Source organism: Phascolarctos cinereus, unplaced genomic scaffold, assembly GCF_003287225.1.
Source record: "Phascolarctos cinereus isolate Bilbo 61053 unplaced genomic scaffold, phaCin_HiC Scaffold_4;HRSCAF=312, whole genome shotgun sequence".
Lineage (NCBI taxonomy): Eukaryota > Metazoa > Chordata > Mammalia > Diprotodontia > Phascolarctidae > Phascolarctos > Phascolarctos cinereus.
In genome coordinates, this window is record NW_027555847.1 from 722,217,419 (window position 1) to 722,234,724 (window position 17,306).

The following is a 17,306-nucleotide window of genomic DNA, read 5'->3' on the forward strand; positions in this document are numbered from 1 at the left end:
CTTCTTCTTCTTCTTCTTCTTCTTCTTCTTCTTCTTCTTCTTCTTCTTCTTCTTCTTCTTCTTCTTCTTCTTCTTCTTCTTTAGTAATTTTGCATTGATTTGGGGGAGGGGAGTTAGTTTGTTATATTGTTGTCATTCTCCTATTGTTTTCCTGGCTGTGCTTACTTTACTGTGCATCAGTTCATCCAACTCTTCCCAGGCTTTTCTGTATTCATCATATTTATAATTTCTTATAGCACAGGAACATTCCATTACATTCTTGGGCCACAGTTGGCCATTCCCCAGTTGATGGGCATCTACTTTGTTTCTAGTTCTTTGCCATTAAAAAAAGTGCTGCTGTCAATATTTTTGTGTGTATGAGGATGTTGTTATCACTGACCTCCTTGGGGTGTGTGCCTAGTGATAGAATCTCTGGGTCAAAGTATATGGACATTTTAGTTAGTTTAGTTCAAATCGCCTTTCAAAATAGTTTACTGATCAACAGCTCCGCCAGCAGTGTATCAGTGTGTCTTACCTGCCCGCAGCTCTTCCAACTTGACCAGTCTGCGATCTGCACAGCCTCAGTGGTTTTGGTTGGAATTTCTCTCATTAGTGATCTGGAGCATTCTTTCATGTGCTTGTTCATAGTTTAGTTTTTTTGAACACTATTTGTCCATGGCCTGTTGGGGAACCTTTTTTTTAATTTCAAATTTTTCTTTTTATTATTATGAACCTGGCATACATCCACAAACATGAATATTTCCCTGTGCCAAGGGCAGAAAAAGAAGATTGCATATGAATCCATGAATCTCTACCACACATAATTTTTGTTTTGTATGCTTCAGACTTAGGACAGTAGCTGCCAGCACTACCTGCTTGTCTGTGGGTCTGAATCTTTTGTGAATTCTCCACGTCCCCTAGTGCCCAGCATAGTGTGTGTTCACAATAGGTACTTAATAAATGTTTCTGGAACTTAAATGGCCATATGTAGCCTGTAAGCCGCAGGGTTGCCCACCCCTGTTTATCAGAAGCCTCTTGTGAAGAAAGAAGTGTAGCCCTTTGGAGGGCCGTGGGGACCAAGCAGGGAACTAGTATTTGTTTCTGCAGGTTTGCAAGGTGGAAAAGGTCCTCTCAAGCCGGTAGCCTTTCTTCCCTGAGAAGAGCAGAGGCTGCTGTCCCAGGGAGCAGTTGGACAAACACCGATCACCTTCTAACATTGTGTACACATAGATAGCACAGTTTTTGGCAGCCTTCCCTGGCTCTCCTGATTTCCCTGCTCCCTTGTGATGAGAATATCGTCCGTGATTGGGGGTCATTTATCATTGAATGTGATTCGGGTCAGGCTGGGCACTGTTCTCACTGCTCCAGACTGGAATGCAACAGTCTCTACCTGAGAGTTGGAGTGGAGGCGGCCAGCCGTGAGGAGCAGGGACCTGTCCTGAAGGGCGCGCTGTGTGGGACTCGTCTCCCATCTGATTCCTTTCCAAGTTAGGATAAATCATGAATCACGCTGACAGGCAGCTTCTTCCAGAAGCTTTTCATGATTGTTCTTTTCTTTTCTGAAGAAAATGATTAATCCTCTTTCAGCAGAATAACAGGGAACCTAGGGCAGTAGGAGCTAAAAAGCTGGGTTAAACTCTGAGCCCTGCCGCTTAATTTGCTGTGTGATCTTGGGGCACCCCTCAAATCTAGAGCTCCGTTTTCTCATCCGTAACATTTTGAGATGGGTCAGAATGCTCTAGCATTCTTTGATTCTGTCATTTGGGTTTGTGTTTTTATGCTGGAAGCTTTCCCCTTGGATTCCTCCATCCCAGTTCACCCTTCAGTCCACTGTCCAAATAATTTTTTGTATGTCTAGCTGCTGCAGGGTTAGATCTGCTTGGAAACCTTCAGTGGCTCCTGGTCGCCAGCTGTGTGAATGGCATGCTTTTCTGCCTGGTGTTTCGAGGCCCTTGCCTTGTGCCACCAGAACTTTTTCTATAGAATTTCAGGCTTGGGAAGGAACCTCAGCAGCTTCAAGTCCGTCCCCAGCTGAACAGGAGTGCCTTCTGCAGCACCCTAGGCACGTGGCTCTCAGCCCTTGCTTGGAGGACCTCCCTGGGAAATGCTTTCCTTGTAAGTGAGAGGGAACAGGAAAGATGATTGCTACCATCTCATGAGACAGGAAGCTGAGGCTAAGTCAGATGATGCCAAATGGGAGCGGGGGGTATCACACCCACTCCTGCTGATTTCACCTCCAGCCCTCTTTCCATCCCTGGTTCTCTCCCTCACAGAGCCCTGGGCTTTCCTGTCTTTCTGCCTTCTCACATACTATTGTGAATTCCTGGAAGGGCCTCCCTTTGCCCCTTGAAACATTGAATTCCTGTTGAACCTTTGAAACCAAATTCAGATGGCATCTTCTTCATGAAACCTGTTGCCCCTCGCGCCCCATCCAGCATCATGTTTCTGCCTTTTCTGTCAGATTATATTGTGTAATAGAGTTATCGGTGTTTGTGTCTTGTCCCACAACCGGTCTGTAAGCGTCAAGAATGTAGGGGCCATGAATCATTTAAATGTGATCTCTCCCCCAGCACTTTAAACACTCCTCTGTGCCCTATAGGTGTGCATGGCCTCCTAATCCCATATTCCTGAAGAGCGGATGGGAAGGGCCTTCCAGGCAGGACCCAGCTTAGGGAGCAGGCTCAATTGTAGTGATCAGCGGGTGGTGTGTCGATGCCTCTCAATGAGTTGATTTCATAATTGGTGGCTCTACTGAGCCCTCATCCTATCACAGCATGAAACCACAGTGATCCCCGATCCCCAATCCCCCGTGTTTCAGCCAAGGCCATCTGTATGAGCTGCTCGGCTGCCCTTAGCTTCACCTCCCAAACACTGTTTTTCCATCCATTCTCTCCTGCTCAGATGATGAAGGAGCCCTCCTCTCCAGAGCTGTTCCCTTCCCTGAAGGAACTTCCTTGCAAGCATGATGTCCTCCCTGGTAGCATTCTTCCCCTCTCGAGCATGCTCAGTCCTCTCACTACAGCCATCTTGGTTTGGCCTCTTGTCGTCCTGCCGCTGTACCTTCGCTTTGGCCCAGCTTCCTCGCTGGGCTGGAGTCAGGAGGCCTGATCCCTACTAGATGTGTGAGCCATCATACATGTCCTCCTGTAAAATGAGGATAAAACTTGTGCTTTCATCCTCACATGGGCATGAGAAAACCACTTTCTGAGCCTTAGGGTGCTTGGAAAATTTGGAGTATTCTCCTGGTGTTTGTTCTCAGCCCCTTCTGTCCATCCTGAGGGTGAATTAATCTCCTTAAAGTAGCAGTTTGATAGGGCAACTTCTCCCAGTCAGGAACTCCCAGAACCTGCAGGATGAAGCCTCAACTCGTTGGTGGCCCGTTCTTGGCTTTTTGAGTCTAGTTCTAATTTCGAGTTCTAGTTCTTATTCCTGTGACCCTCTACCCAACATTTCTCCCACGCCTTGCTGGCCTCCCCATCCTTGCAAGCACAGGCCTTTGGATTTCCTGTTTCTCTGACTTTGCTTATTTCTCGGGCCCCACCTGGAATGTGTTTCCCTTTCTTCATTGCCTGATGAAATCCCCTCCCTATTTCAAAGCCCACCTCAAATCCTCCTTTCTCCAAGTGAGCCTAGCCAGAAGTCACCTCACTGTTCCTGTATGTAGGTACACGTATATCTTATCTGTCCAACCAGTTGATACACCCAGAGACTGTTCATTTCACAAATATTTATTTCCCTGTAAGTGCAAAGCACTCTGAGAGGCAGTGGAGGAGATAGGAAGCCTAGATTAGACACTGAGACATGGGCCCAGCCCTCAGGGAGCCAAGAAGGGGAGAGAAATGCAGAGAATTAGAATATACACTGTTACATAATCAGGGAGGTGCAAGACAGAGACTCTTAATGAGGTCCAAGGGGGTTTCTGCAGGAGGGAAAGGCCCGAGGTGGAAGGGCGCAGTCCAGTGTGATGAGAGCCAGGCGGGAGGGGAGAGGAGAAGCAGAGATCAGGTCGGAGCGGTCGGGCAGGGCCAGGTTGTGCCTCACCTTATTTCTGTCTCTCCCTCATAACAAGCCACTAGGCCACCACGTGCCTGATTAAGTTGGTAGAGACAGCCACATAGTTCTCTGTATCCTTCTTGGTACCTGTCACAGCGCCCAACATGTAGTAGGACTTCAGCCAACATTTGCTGAATAAACCTTTTAACACGTTCGTTTGGCCTGCTGTGCACCTTCTTCCCCTTCTTCCCTTAGTTCCTCAGTTGGTCAGAAGTCTCACACACAGCCTGTCCCTCTCTTAATTCATTCGTCTGGCTCCCATCCCTATGTGCCCTCAAACTGCCCATTTGAAAGTTAGCAGTAACCTTCTCAAGTCAACAGCATCTATTTATTAAATGTCTACTGTGTGCCAGGCACCAGGGATAGACAGAAAGCGGGGAAATAATAACAGCCAACTCCCCCACTGCCCAGTCCCTGTTATCGGGGGTTGGGGATTCACAGTCTGGTGGGGGAGACGTACAGTCAGAAAAAGGTGGAGCTGATTGGCAGATGGAAGGCAGGAGGGGGCATTGAGGGGTCTGGGAAAGGCTTCCGGGAGAAGGCGGGCCTCTAGGTGAGATGTGAAGGGAGCCAAGGAGCCTGGGAGGGGGGAGAGTCAGTTGTGTTCAGACTAGACTGTGTCTCCGAAGCTCCTTCTATCTTTGGCACTGTGAGCTTAGAATTAACCCTGCGTGAAGCCTTAAAAGTGTTATTTCCCGTTGGGTTTTTTAAAACGTGTATTAATTTTAACAAGTGAGTAAGGGAAATGTTCTCTTTCAAATAGTCTCTGTATTCCTATGTGACGTGGCTGCCCTGGCCCACTGTCTGAGGGCCATTGGAGATTCCCTCTTCTCTGCCACTGGCATCAACTGTATTTCCCCATTTTTAAGGGCCCCAGTTCCATTTAACCACTTAGCATGAAATTAACTTTGACGGAGCAACTTTAATGCACACATTCTCCCCAGGACATTGGGGATGCCATCCTGGACCATCTGGGTCTGTGGGGAGGGGAGAGGGATGAAGTGCCCAGTTGAGCTCCCCGAGTTCAGGTTCTGGTTACCCCTTCTAGCCACCTCCTCCCTGTTCTCATTGTCCTTAGGGCTCTGTGACACTTGACCCTGCTGGCCAGCTCTGCTGTGGCAAAACTCTTTCATGGCTTGGCTTTTCATCACTGTCCTGCCCTGGGTCAGCTCCTCTGATGCCTTCTCTGTCTCCTTGCCAGCTCCTGTTACTTCTCACACCCCCGGCCCCCAGGTGTACTCAGCCCTGGGCCTTTCTTTTGCCCTTGCTGGGCTGTGGCTGTCCAAACATTTCTCTGTCTCAGTGCTCCCACTGTTTTTGGAGAGGGACTGGAGCCCCTACATCGAGGTTCAGGGCTTGACTCTGGGACTTCTTAGCTGTGTGACCTTGAGCAGGCTGTGGAATCTTTGATCCCAAGTGTCGTCCATCTCTAAAATGGGGATGGAGAGAGAGTCTAATATAGGGGATGGATCTCTGGCCTTGGAGTCCTTCAGACTGTGTGGACAAGGTGCTAACCTCTCAGTGCCCCGGGTGGCTTTCTAAGACGAGAAAGGAGAACAGGTCTGGGCTGGTTTGATAGGAGTGTCCTCCCTGAGTGCTCGCTACCCAGTGAAAGCACAGGTGTGGAGAACAGATGAAGGATAACACTTGTATGACCTGGAGGATTCACAAAGGGATATGAGGAAAATACTTGTTAAACTTCGGAGTCTTAAAGAACTATGAGTTACCGTGTGGATGACACCACCTCTACGTGGCCAGCCCCTCTTTCTGGCTTCTCTCTTGGGTCTCCTGTTGCTTCCTGGATATGGCTGTCCTGGTGTCATCTCAAACTCAGTGCACCTCACAGCGAGCTCACTACCTTAGTTGTACACGACTGAATCACGTCACACCCTGCCCATGGTCACTTGGCTAATTCAGGCTGCTAAATATTTACCGTGCCGCTGTGAGCCAAGCATAGCCCCCGGGGGGTGACCACACAAGTAGATACCAGATGGGTGCGTTCAGGAGGGAGGGAGCCCTGCCAGTGGAGGCTTCTCCGTCTTTGCCTCCCCCCAGGGAGAGCCGAGGTTGACTCCACACCTTTGTGGTCTTTTCCACCCCTGACACCATTGCCGCCTCTCCACTTTGTGCTTCTGTGGTGGTAGGAAACTGCTTTCTCCGGGTCTCATAGAAGTGGAGTAGAACGTGACTGAAAATGGGGTTGGAAAGGACCTCAGCTCCCCTGGAAGGACACCCCGGCGGCTGCGGGGGGACCCCGTGCCTGTTGCTTTTCACTTTGCTCAGGTCTGCCTCATCCTCAGTCAAACAGCCTCAGTTCGGTTCAGTCCAACCAACACTGATTAAACACTCGCTCTGCGGAGCACTCTGCTGAGTGGTCCTCGTCACAGGGGGGTTCACAAGGACGTCTGGGAGAGAAGGTCACCATTGAGTAGCAATGGCTTCCCAGAACACGAGTCACCTGTACTGTTGGCAGGATGGTACAAGAGACATTGCAGGCCTAGGAAACAGCTGGGGAAAGAAAACAGAGGTGTCGGGCCGAGCTCACGGTGTCTTCAGAGACAGTCAGCAAGCATGTATTAAGTGCCTGCTGTGTGCCAGGCACCGTGCTAAGTGCTAGGGACACGAAGACAGGAAGGCAAAGGTAGCCCTTGCTTTCAAGGTCCCGGCCTATTGGTGGAGTGTGTGTATGTGTGTGTGTGTGTGTGTGTGTGTGTGTGTGATACTATTTGTAAAGTATTTAGCTCAAAGCCTGGCACATAGTAGGTGCTACATAAATGTGTGAGTTTTTGTTCTTTTGAAGGATTTTAACAACTGAACACAGAATCTTATATTCGGTCCTAGAGATACTAAGGAGCCACTAGAGTTGGAAGAGGCTGGGCATCTCAGTGGGTAGAGTGCCTGGAGGCAGGAAGCCCTGAGTTCAAATCTGGCCTCAGACACTTCCTAGCTTGTGATCCTGGGCAAGTCGCTTAACCTCTATTTGCTTTAATCCACTGGAGAAGGAAATGGCGAACCACTCCAGTGTCTTTGCCAAGAAAACCCCATGGACAGCATTCGTGTGCTGGGGTCCATGTGGTCACCAAGAGTCAGACGGGACTGAACAATGACATTTGAGTAGGATGTTGGCCTGGTCAGACCTATGCTTGAGGAAGATCCCTTTGACTGTTGAGTGGAGGATGGGCTGGAGTGGGGGGAGACAGAGGCAGGAAGGCCCACTTCTGTTCTTCACAAGGCGGCCTGAAACTCAGGCCGAGCAGAGTCAGCCTACCTGTCCGTTGTTCAGATGGCAGCACGTTAAGTAACTGATAGAGCAAGAATGACTAGTCTGGGGTCCCCAGGCCCTTTGGATGGATTTCAGGAAGTCTGTGAACTTGGATGGGGAAAAATGACGTCTTTCTTTCAATACCATTGTTTTCCTGTGAACTTTGTATTTTGTTGTGCGCATTTAAAATGGTGATTCTGAGAAGGGGGCTTTGCTAGCTTGACCGCTTGCCCACGGCGGCCAGGGTTCCCTGAAGGCAAAGAGCCCCGGAATGGTGAGTTCTCTTGCCTTGGCCACAGCCACGGCTTAGCCACATAGCAACCTGCTGTTCCCGGGGAGTGACCAGAGCTCTCAGCATCCTCTAGACCGAGCTGTGAACTTGGGCTTGGGGTGGCTTGCTCAGAATGGGTGGGCTGTGGGGGTACCGGCCCGATGAGGGCTTGAGGACCCGCCCTGCTCTCAACAGATAGGTAGCTGCATTTCCCGTTAGTTTGGGTAGAATCTAGGAATCCAGAAGCCCGTACGCTGTAGATCTTCCGCTGAGTTACTCTTGCTTTGTTCTGTGTGACCCTAGAGGCCTTCGTGGGATCATAGAACCAGTTTATCCCACCTACTCTCAGAAAGCTGAAGCTCCCAAGCCAAGGAGGGATTTGTCGAAGGTCTCATAGCAAATTAGTGATAGCACTGTTATGGGCTCTAAACCAGTGCTCTGGCCTGGGCCAGGACACCCAGTGATCTCAGTCCAGTATGGGGGGACGGGAGTCTGAAGGCCAGTGGGTCCCATGGAACAGCAGAACTTCCCACTAGGGGCTCATTTCAAGCGATTCAAAGATTCTCCTTCTCACATGTGCCTTAGTTGCTATTACAAATAACCTGCAGGGTGGGGAAGGCGACATGTGGACTTCAGGTCCTTGGGTGGGGCCTTTTGATTGAGTCCAAGTTTCACAGAACAAATCTCCCTAATTAAAGGATTTGGATTCAGTCAAAGGGCCACACTTGAGGACCTAGAGGGCCACATGTGGCCTTGAGGCTGCAGGTTCCCTACCCCACCTGGCAGGGCAATAGCCATGGGCCTAACGCCATGATGGGCCTAGCAGGCTGAGGCTCGTCCCAGGGCTGACTGCCACTCCACAAGTGGTATGAAAGCCATTTTTGGAAAAGGAGACGGGCAGATGGTCATGTAGTAGGAGTGAGAAGCGGCAGATGGCCCCTCAAGGGCTGCCCTGGCACTCCAGAGAACAGACTGCAGCATTCTGGGAGGATTCTTTGTGTGGGGCTTAGGGAAAGATGCAGACCAGAATTTGACAGGCTAAGGGCTGGTGGAGAAGTAGCCAGCTGGCAGGGGCATTCCTCAACCCCGGACAATGATAGGCCCAGCCAAGGAGCCCCATCATCAGCTCCATCAGTCAGGCCACAGCTGGACCAGGGGGGTGGGCCAGGGAGTATGTCGATCCAGGCACATCCAGCTTGCCCAGCTACAGAAAGGAGGTGGGACAGGAAGTGTTGGGGTGAAGAAACAAAAGCAGGCCCTCTCGCTGTGTGGGCTGGGGATTCTGGTACAGAGCCCCAGGTGAAGTTTTAGCATCTAGGGCATCTTGGATCCTCTGGGGAGCAGAAAGATGAAATGCCAGGCATTTCATAGTCAACTTTGCCTCGCTGACTTTGACTGTCAGCTCAGAAGGAAGGAGGGCCCGTCGCTAAGAATTCTCTTTCCTGAATAAAAGTACCCAAGCTTCTGAATGTCTCAGTTTCCCTTTGTGCTAAACTCATCCTTTTGCCTTCCAGCTCCGAAGGATGCAGGAGATGATTGCGCAGATGCAAGCCCAGATGCGGATGAAGCCTGGGGAGGAGTGAGGGCCTCTGTGCACAGCAGCACAAGGTAACTTTCTTTTTCCCCCCAGCGTTGGAGGTACCAGAGCTTTATGACTTTTTAACCATGTGGTTTTGTTGCTGTCAATACTGGATTTGTGAAGAAGAAATAGTCTCAGTAAAAGTGTATGTAGAGGGCAGAACGAACTTCAGATTTTGTAAATTTTTTAAAACAAAGAAAACTTGTAAACCTTGGTTTGGCAGGGCTTGGAGAGAGCCATGCACTCACACATGTGTATTCTGAGTTGGTGGTGTTGCCCTGGAGGCCAGTCTGGCAAGATACAGGAAGCATCCTAGAATGGGCTGTGACCTGGTGATCCAGCCACTGGGGAGTACAGATGCTCCAGGGAAATAATTAAAAAGAGAAAAAAAGCACTGGTACAAAGGCGTCTGTAGCTGTGTGTTAGCAATAGTGAAAAATCGAGAACCCCGAAGTGTCCGACTCTCGGGCACAGACTGCAGACTGTTGTGACCCAGGCACTGTCGGTCTCCAGTGTCCTAAACATAGGGAAGGACAAGGAACAGACCCCCCAGGGAGAGGCCCCTCCAGGATCCTGCCATGTGAGCAAGGTAGAATGAGGGTCTCTGAATGTTCTTCTTCACTAATGACTTTTTTTTATTGTTGGCCCTAAGCCTGGATACTTAACTAAGCCTGTAACTATCCATTCATACTGGGAAAACAAAGTGGATGAAAAGCGTGGCCTAGATTTTGATGTACAGCTGGAAGAGCAGCCCGTCCATTGATACACATGTCTTGGGGAGGTGTTGGGTCCAAAGTATGGGGCAGTGGTGGGGCTAGGATTGCATCTGGGAAATTGTATGGCACTGTGCTAGGCCTCCACTCTTAGGGAGGGGGAGAAAATTTAGAACTCAAAATCTTGTGGAAGTGAATGTTGAAAACGAAAAATAAATTAATTAAATTTAAAAAAAAAAAGAAGTGGGCATTCTGAGAAGAACCAGCCAATCAGAGGGAGAGGCTGCAGGGGCAGTGGGCACTTTCAGTGTGTGAAGTGTAAAGGGGAGTCAGGTCCTGCCAGACACAGTTGGAAACCCTTCCCCAACCTGAGGAACCTGAATCTTTTTTATCTCCAGGATGTACCAGCCTTGGTGTCAAAGACCTGGGTACTGAGGTGGGTAAATAGGAAGGTAGAACCCTAAGACTGACACCCCCAACCAGGTACTGTCACCCCCTCTCCTTGCAGGAGCAGCCCCTCTGCCTCCTTGACCATGGGTCCTAGACCCAACGCTTCTCCTCTCCCGGGGGAGAGAGTTGGCCCACTGGCCACGCTGGCTGCCCATGGCATCTACTAACAGAGCAGCCCTTCGGGTGTCTGGCTTAGTAAAGGACTGTTGCTTTGCCCTCCCTTCCTGGAAGCCTTGAGGTAAGCTCCCTGAGGGCAGGGCCTGCCCCACTCCTGTCTTTGTGTCACTAGTACCCGAGGTGCCTCCAGCACAGAGCAGGCCCTTCCTTAGGAGGATGGAGCAGAGAAAGCATTCGAGCTTTATACTGTCGTCTCTAACAAACTTTATACCATCGTCTGTAACAAAACAGTCATGGAGCTCGTTTGCTCCGTTTCTCCCGGGGGCTGCTTCGCTTTGGTTACCATTGTTGGCGTGTGTGTATGGCACCTCCGTGCTTGGGCCACTCATGGCTCCTCTCTAGGCCTTGGTTTCCTCCTCCATACGATGAGGGACTTGGGCTCCACTGCTTCGGAGGCTCCCTTCTCAGATCTTGAGCTACGTACGCGTAGTCGTGCTTCGCGTGTGTGGTCTTCTGATGGACGTGCGGGCGTGCTTCGCGTGTGCGGTCGTCTGATGGACGTGCGGGCGTGCTTAGCGTGGTTGGTCGTCTGATGGATGTGCGGGCATGCTTCGCGTGTGTGTTCTGATGGACGTGCGGGCGTGCTTAGTGTGTGCGGTCGTCTGATGGATGTGTAGTTGTGCTTAGCGTGTGCGGTCATCTGGACGCTCTTGTCCTCACTTCATGGTACTTGGTGGAGTTTTCCCCATTTGTCGTTTTAATGGCACATAGGTACTCTATCATGTTGGGAGAGCACGGTCTCTTCAGACTCTGCCAGGACTCTAGGCATGAAGGTTGTTCATCATTTGCCGCCATTTCACATAAAGCTGCTAGCCATCATTTTGGGCAGATTGGTCACTTTTTCTCTTAATGTCACCCTTAGAATTGAGTGAAAGCTTTGGGACAGATAGGATCAATTTCTCCCCAGCTCCATCAGAATGGAATTTTTAATGGAATATTGAGCCAATTCTATGTTTAAAAGTAAGTAGCATCATAAAGATGTTTTCATTTCCCCAGAGGAATGATGAGAGCAAAGAAAGGTGATTGGATTTAGTTTGGGCCCTCCCTGTGGTCTCACTGAATCCTGGGTCACTTGAGGGCTTTGAACACCCTTGATAGCTGCCGATTTAATTTCTGTTTGAGCTGCTGTGGATTTCCCAGGAGTTTTGATGGAGGGCTGGGGGGGGTGGTCTTTGGTGCATCTCAGGTGCCCTGTGTGTGGCTGGATGGCCTTCAGGCATGCATTCTGGGTCTCACTGGGCAGGCTGGGGAGCCTGTGAACTGTCAGCACCTTTGCTCCGGCCTCAGCTCTCTGAGAAGGCTCCCTCCTTCTCACCTGGGCTACTTCCAGATGTTCCCCTCCATCCGCAGCTGCCCACATCAGCCTCCTGAGGCACAGGCCCTGCTGAAGGTCACTCAGGGGCCTGCGCAAACAGTCCCATGCCCACATCAAGAGGAGGAAACATTCTTTCACAGAAGGAAGCGTGAGAAACTCCTCTATTCTTGCCCTTGTCTTCTCTCTCTAGGAAAAATATGCCTGTCTGGCAGCCAGTTTCCTGGCCCAGATTGGCTTTTTACATGTTGAACATTTCAGAATGGGACCTCATTTGAAGTTGTTCTTTTTATGCCCTACACTTAAAATTCTGTTTAAAAAGAATTGGTTTTCAATTTTATGAACACAGAAACGAGAGGAAACCCCACAAATATCCTACTTTTCCATGCTTCTCTTTCTCCCTGGTCATATTGTCAATTTTTGGTTCTTCTGGAATGTAAATCCTGAATCAGATGGATTCTCTTCTGCCAGATGACCTTGGGCCAGCTGCCCACATTCCCAATGGGAAAGAGGGAGGATTCTGTAGCTTCCTCTTGAATCTTCCCTCTGGCCTTGGCCCGCCATCTTGAGGCGTTACTTTAGTTGGGAGTTCTTCATCTTAGAGAAATTTGCAGGCAAGGGTATGCTCATTGAATTATTTTTCCTCTTGGAGATTGAGATGTAGTAGATTCCCACTATAATGATGATAACTCCTATTTCTCGAACACTTTGGGGTTTACAGATAGCTGTCCTCACAATAGCGCTGTAGGGTAGAATGTGTAGGTATTATCTCCATTTTTTGTTATTTGGTCATTTTTAGTTGTGTCCGACTCTTCGTGACCCCATTTGGGGTTTTCTTGGCAGAGACACTAGAGTGGTTTGTCATTTCCTTCTTCAGCTCACTTTATAGATGAGGAAATTGAGGCAAACAACAGGGTTAAGTGACTTGCCCAGGGTCACACAGCTAGGAAGTGTCTGAGGTCAGATTTGAACTCAGATCTTCCTGACTTTAGGCTCAGTGCTCTATCCACTGTGCCACCCAGCTGCCATTTTACAGGTTGGAAAACTGAGTCCCAGAGTGGTGAAGAGTCTCAGATAATGACAACAGCCCACATTAATATAGGCTTCAAAATTGTAAAGCTCTTTCTATGTATCTTTTCCTTTGATGATTGCAGCAGCCCCAGGAGCTGAGGGCTACCATGATCCACATTTTACAGATGAGGAAACCAAGGCTGGCCAAGGGAGGAGGATGTGTTGGCTTTGCCACTCTGGCCTCTGTGACCTCAGGCAGCTTCCTTCCCTTCTCTGGGCCTCAGTTTCTCCATCTGTCACATCGCAGGGTTGAAGCAGGGGAGGGCTCATCTGTGATTTGGCCACAGTGTCAGAGTCGGGGCTTGCGCTCAACCTCCTGGTTTCAGTCTGGGGATCGGTCCACCGTCCCGGACATGGTCTCTCACCATGGTGAGTCGCACAGCTTGCTTCTTTTCTTTTCTTTTCTTTTTTTTTAAAGGCTATTGGGGTTAAGTGACTCGCCCAGGGTCACAGAGCTAGTACTTATCAAGAGTTTGGTCTGAGGTCGGATTTGAACTCAGGTCCTCCTGACTTCAGGGCCGGTGCTCTATCCTCTGCTCCACCTAGCTGCCCCTCAGAGCTTGTTTCTTGCCGGAGCTTCTTGCTCTGAGCTCCAGATTGTAAGCAGAAAGCAATCCTGCTGACCACATGGCCCAACCTCTCAGTGAAAATATGTAGCACCAGAACTGAAGCATAAACACTCCAGGACTCTGGGGGTTGGCCCAGTTTTGCAGACAGTAGCTGTGACTCAGTAGTTTTCAGCTATTTACATAAATGGCAGCTGTGAGCGCCTCCTTTTTAAAGAGTGAGCACAATTACTTGGTCTAAAGAGCTTAGTCTGCATTATGCTCATGGAAACTGTGTTCTTTCGGATCCATCCAAACCCTCCCAATTTAGATTTTACCCCCTGGTTCTGCTCCTCATCTTTCCCTCTTGTTTCCACCCTTGGAACCATTCAGGAAGCTTAAACATCTTGTCCGCCATTAGGCTTCTTAAGCAGACATAGACCCATGCATTTGTTTCCCTGTTATTGGACATCTGCATGTGTCTGAGACTCAGAAGCCCTCAGAGCGCTGGCTGCCTTCTGTTTGCATCTAGATTTCATAGTCTGCGGTGTGGAAAGTACCGAGCCGGGGGGGGGCGCAAAGACCCTGTGCTTGGAGCTCTCTTCCTGCGCCACGCATAACTTGTTGTGATGTGAGGATGAGCCCCGGGCTGCAAGCCAGGAGGTCTGGCCTTGCCTCTCCCTAGCTGATCTCCAAGATTCCTTGCAATTCTAACATGTTGTTAAAATTCAAGATCCAAAAAGCATTTATTAAGCGCCCAGTATCTACTCAGTGCTGAGAAGGGTACAAAGTTGAGATCAGATGCAGTTTCTGCCCTTCTGTTCCTTACAGCCTGGCGTGAGGATAAGACACATAGATGCAATTAGTATAATAAAAAATGGCTGAGTCAGGTCTGAGGGAGAAGGTGCTTTATTATTGGCAGAAGGATCAGGGAAAGGTTTGTGGTGGCATTTGAACTGGCCTTTTAAAGGCAGGTAGAATTCAAAGAGTAGCCGCCACAGTTTATCAGATGCCCACTGTGTGTGTGTGTGTAGTCCTGTGCTGAAGGAAGTGGGGGGGGGCGGTGTCAGGAAAGTGAAATGGTCCCTGCCCTCCACAAGGTTCCATTCTGCTTGGGCTCCATGACATGCACCCAGACCAGGACAGCATGAAGCAAATGAGTGAAAGCAAGAGGAAAGGGAGGAACAGGGAGACTTCTGGAGGAATGGGTTGCTGCCTTGACCCTTGAAAGAAGGCTAGTTTCTGAGATGTGGAGATGAGAAGGGAGTACTCTCCAGGCCTATGAATGGCTTGTGCGAATGCACAAAATAAAGAGGGTGGTCCCACCTACCCCAACATGGCACTTAGGAAGAGGACTGATGAGAACTAAGGAAGGAAAAGGAGGTGAAATCCAGACTCTGGAGGGCCTGAGGGATTGACCCTGCATCTTCCCATTGGGCTGGAACCATGACCATAGTTTATATCATAATGTCAGCTCATGGGAATTCTCTTGCTCCTTGTTCAGACCAAGCAGGACCTGGCAGTGTCCGAGCCTGTGGGCAGGTGGGAGCCACTCAGAAAACTTCAGTGGCTTCACGGGGCCTGGTCCTCAGGAGGCTGATACTGGCAGCCGTGTAGGGAGAGGACTGTCTGAATGTGGCCCAGGTGAGAAGGCATGAGGTCCTGAATCAGGAAGGGGCTGTGGGAGGAGTGGATGGACAGGGGCAAGAGATGACGTGGAAGTATCAGCAGTAAGACCTAGCAGCGATTAGACAAGGGGTAAGGGAGAAGGGAAAGCCAAAGGTGACTAGAGTTAGGAACCTGGGTGACAGGGACTCTGTAGAAACAGGGGAGCTTGGAGGAAAGACACCTTTGAGGGGAGATGAAATTCCGTTTTAGTGTTTATGTAGCCTTTTTGGACGTAAGGAGTTTGTGGTGCCTGTAGTCCAGGAGAAGATGCAAAGGCATTTTGTGGTATATAGTGGGGCAGAAGGAGCTCCTGGTGTGATGGCCTACGGTTAGGATGTCTACTGAGGGGAAAGGCCCTGGGAGCTTGAGGAGGAAAGGTTCGGAATAGCTGTTGAGGAGAGTGGGATGGAGAGTCAGTTAAGGAAGAATAAATGTCGTTCCCCAGTGAGGGCACAGATGAAAATAGATAACATGAACTTGTTTTCAGTAACTCAGGGGTACAGGTAGGGAAGGTGTGTGGTAGGAAGTAGGGTTCAGGACTGATAGGGTTGGAACAATACAAGGGCAAGAGGGTGAGGGAGGAAAGACAAGTGAGGCCAGAGGGGAGAAATGGACCATGAGAACAGGGAGGTTACAGGGAAGATGAAGGATTTTTAGCAGGAGTGAGGCAGAGGAAGAAATGAAAGGACAGGAGATTTTAATAAGAGAGGGAAATCTCTGAGTTCAAAATCCTAGAGAGGGCACAGTTGTGGGTGATTATGAGATCTAAGAAGTAACCAAGTGGATGGTCGAAGTAGATGGAAGCTACAGGTCATGGAAGCTGAGGCTGATGAAGTAGGAGGCTATGGTGCCTGAGCATGTAGAGTGAAGTCCCCAAGAACAAGGGTTTGGGTCCTTGAGAAAAGAGGCAGAGCAGTCCGAAGGCCCCGGATCTGGGTTGTGTGACAGTGACCAATGGAGTGACCCTAAAAGGAAGACGGTGGCACAGGATGGGGGTAGAAGTGGCATCAGGCCAACTTCTCCTCATTGGCCATTGGGTCAGGGGATATGAGAGGATGTTCAATTAGCATGGGAGTGGGCGGATATAGCACCGAGAGAAGCCAGTTAATGATGTAATGTTGGAGAGGGAGAGGGAGTAGTTGAGCAGTAGTTACCTGAGAGCTTGTCTCAGCTAGTCCCTCCTTTTACCGAGAAGGAATTTTCTGTGGCATTCCAGGAAGGATCTGTCAATGTCATCAACACCATTTTTTTTTTACTTAAAAAAAATGTGTGTGTGTGTGTATTTCATTATACCTTTCCCAATTGCATTTTAAAACATATTTTCTTTTTTAAAAAAATTTTATTAATTAATTTTTAGTTTTCAACATTCACTTCCACAAGATTTTGAGTTCTAAATTTTCTCTCCATCTCGCCCCTCTCCCCACCCCAAGACGGCGTGCATTCTGAATACCCCTTCCCCCAATCTGCCCTCCCTTCTATCAATTCCCTCCCCTTCTCTTATCCCCTTCTCCTTCTATTTTCCTGTAGGACAGGTTAGATTTCTATACCCCATTGCCTGTGTCTCTTATTTTCCAGTTACATGTAAAAACAGTTTTTAATATTTGTTTTTAAGGCTTTGGGTTCCAAATTCTGTCCTTTCCTCCCTCCCCATCCACCCTCATTGAGATGGCAAGCAACTCAATACAGATTATACGTGTGTAGTCAGGCAAAACACTTCTATGGTAGTCATGTTGTGAAAAACTAACCATGTTTCCCTTCATCCTATTCCACCCCCCCATTCTATTCTCTCTTTTCGCCCTATCCCTCCTCAGAAGTGTTTGCTTCTGATTACTCCCTCCCCCAATCTGTCCTTCCTTCTATCATCCTCCCTTCCCTTATCCCTTTCCCCTCTATTTTCCTTAGGGTAAGTTAGATTTCCATACCCAATTGAGTGTGTATGTTATTCCCTCCTTAAGCAAAATCCAGTGAGATTCAGATTCACTCATTCCCTCTCACCTTACCCCACTTCCCCTCTACTATAAAAGCTTTTTCTTGCCTCTTTTATGTGAAATAATTTACCCCATTCTACCTCTCCCTTTCTCCTTCTCTCAGTACAATCATCTCTCACCCCTTAGTTTTGTTTTTTAGATGTCATCCCTTCATATTCAACTCACCCTGTGCCTTCTCTCTCTGTCTCTATGTCTCCTCTCTCTCTGTCTCTGTCTCTCTCTCCATATATATATATAT

General features: G+C 49.1%; 1 protein-coding gene across 4 annotated transcripts in view; it reads left to right on the forward strand.

Moving 5' to 3' along the window:
• The window catches only part of LOC110215189 (septin-2), a 137,569-nt gene that overhangs the window by 84,977 nt on the left and 35,286 nt on the right, over positions 1 to 17,306 (forward strand). For all 4 annotated transcript variants that reach the window (XM_020996431.2, XM_078154453.1, XM_078154452.1 and 1 more), the window contains one exon: positions 9,080 to 9,173. In XM_020996431.2, the coding sequence (XP_020852090.1) occupies positions 9,080 to 9,148 (69 nt within the window). In that variant the 3' untranslated portion in view covers positions 9,149 to 9,173. The remainder of the gene's footprint in view (positions 1 to 9,079; positions 9,174 to 17,306) is intronic.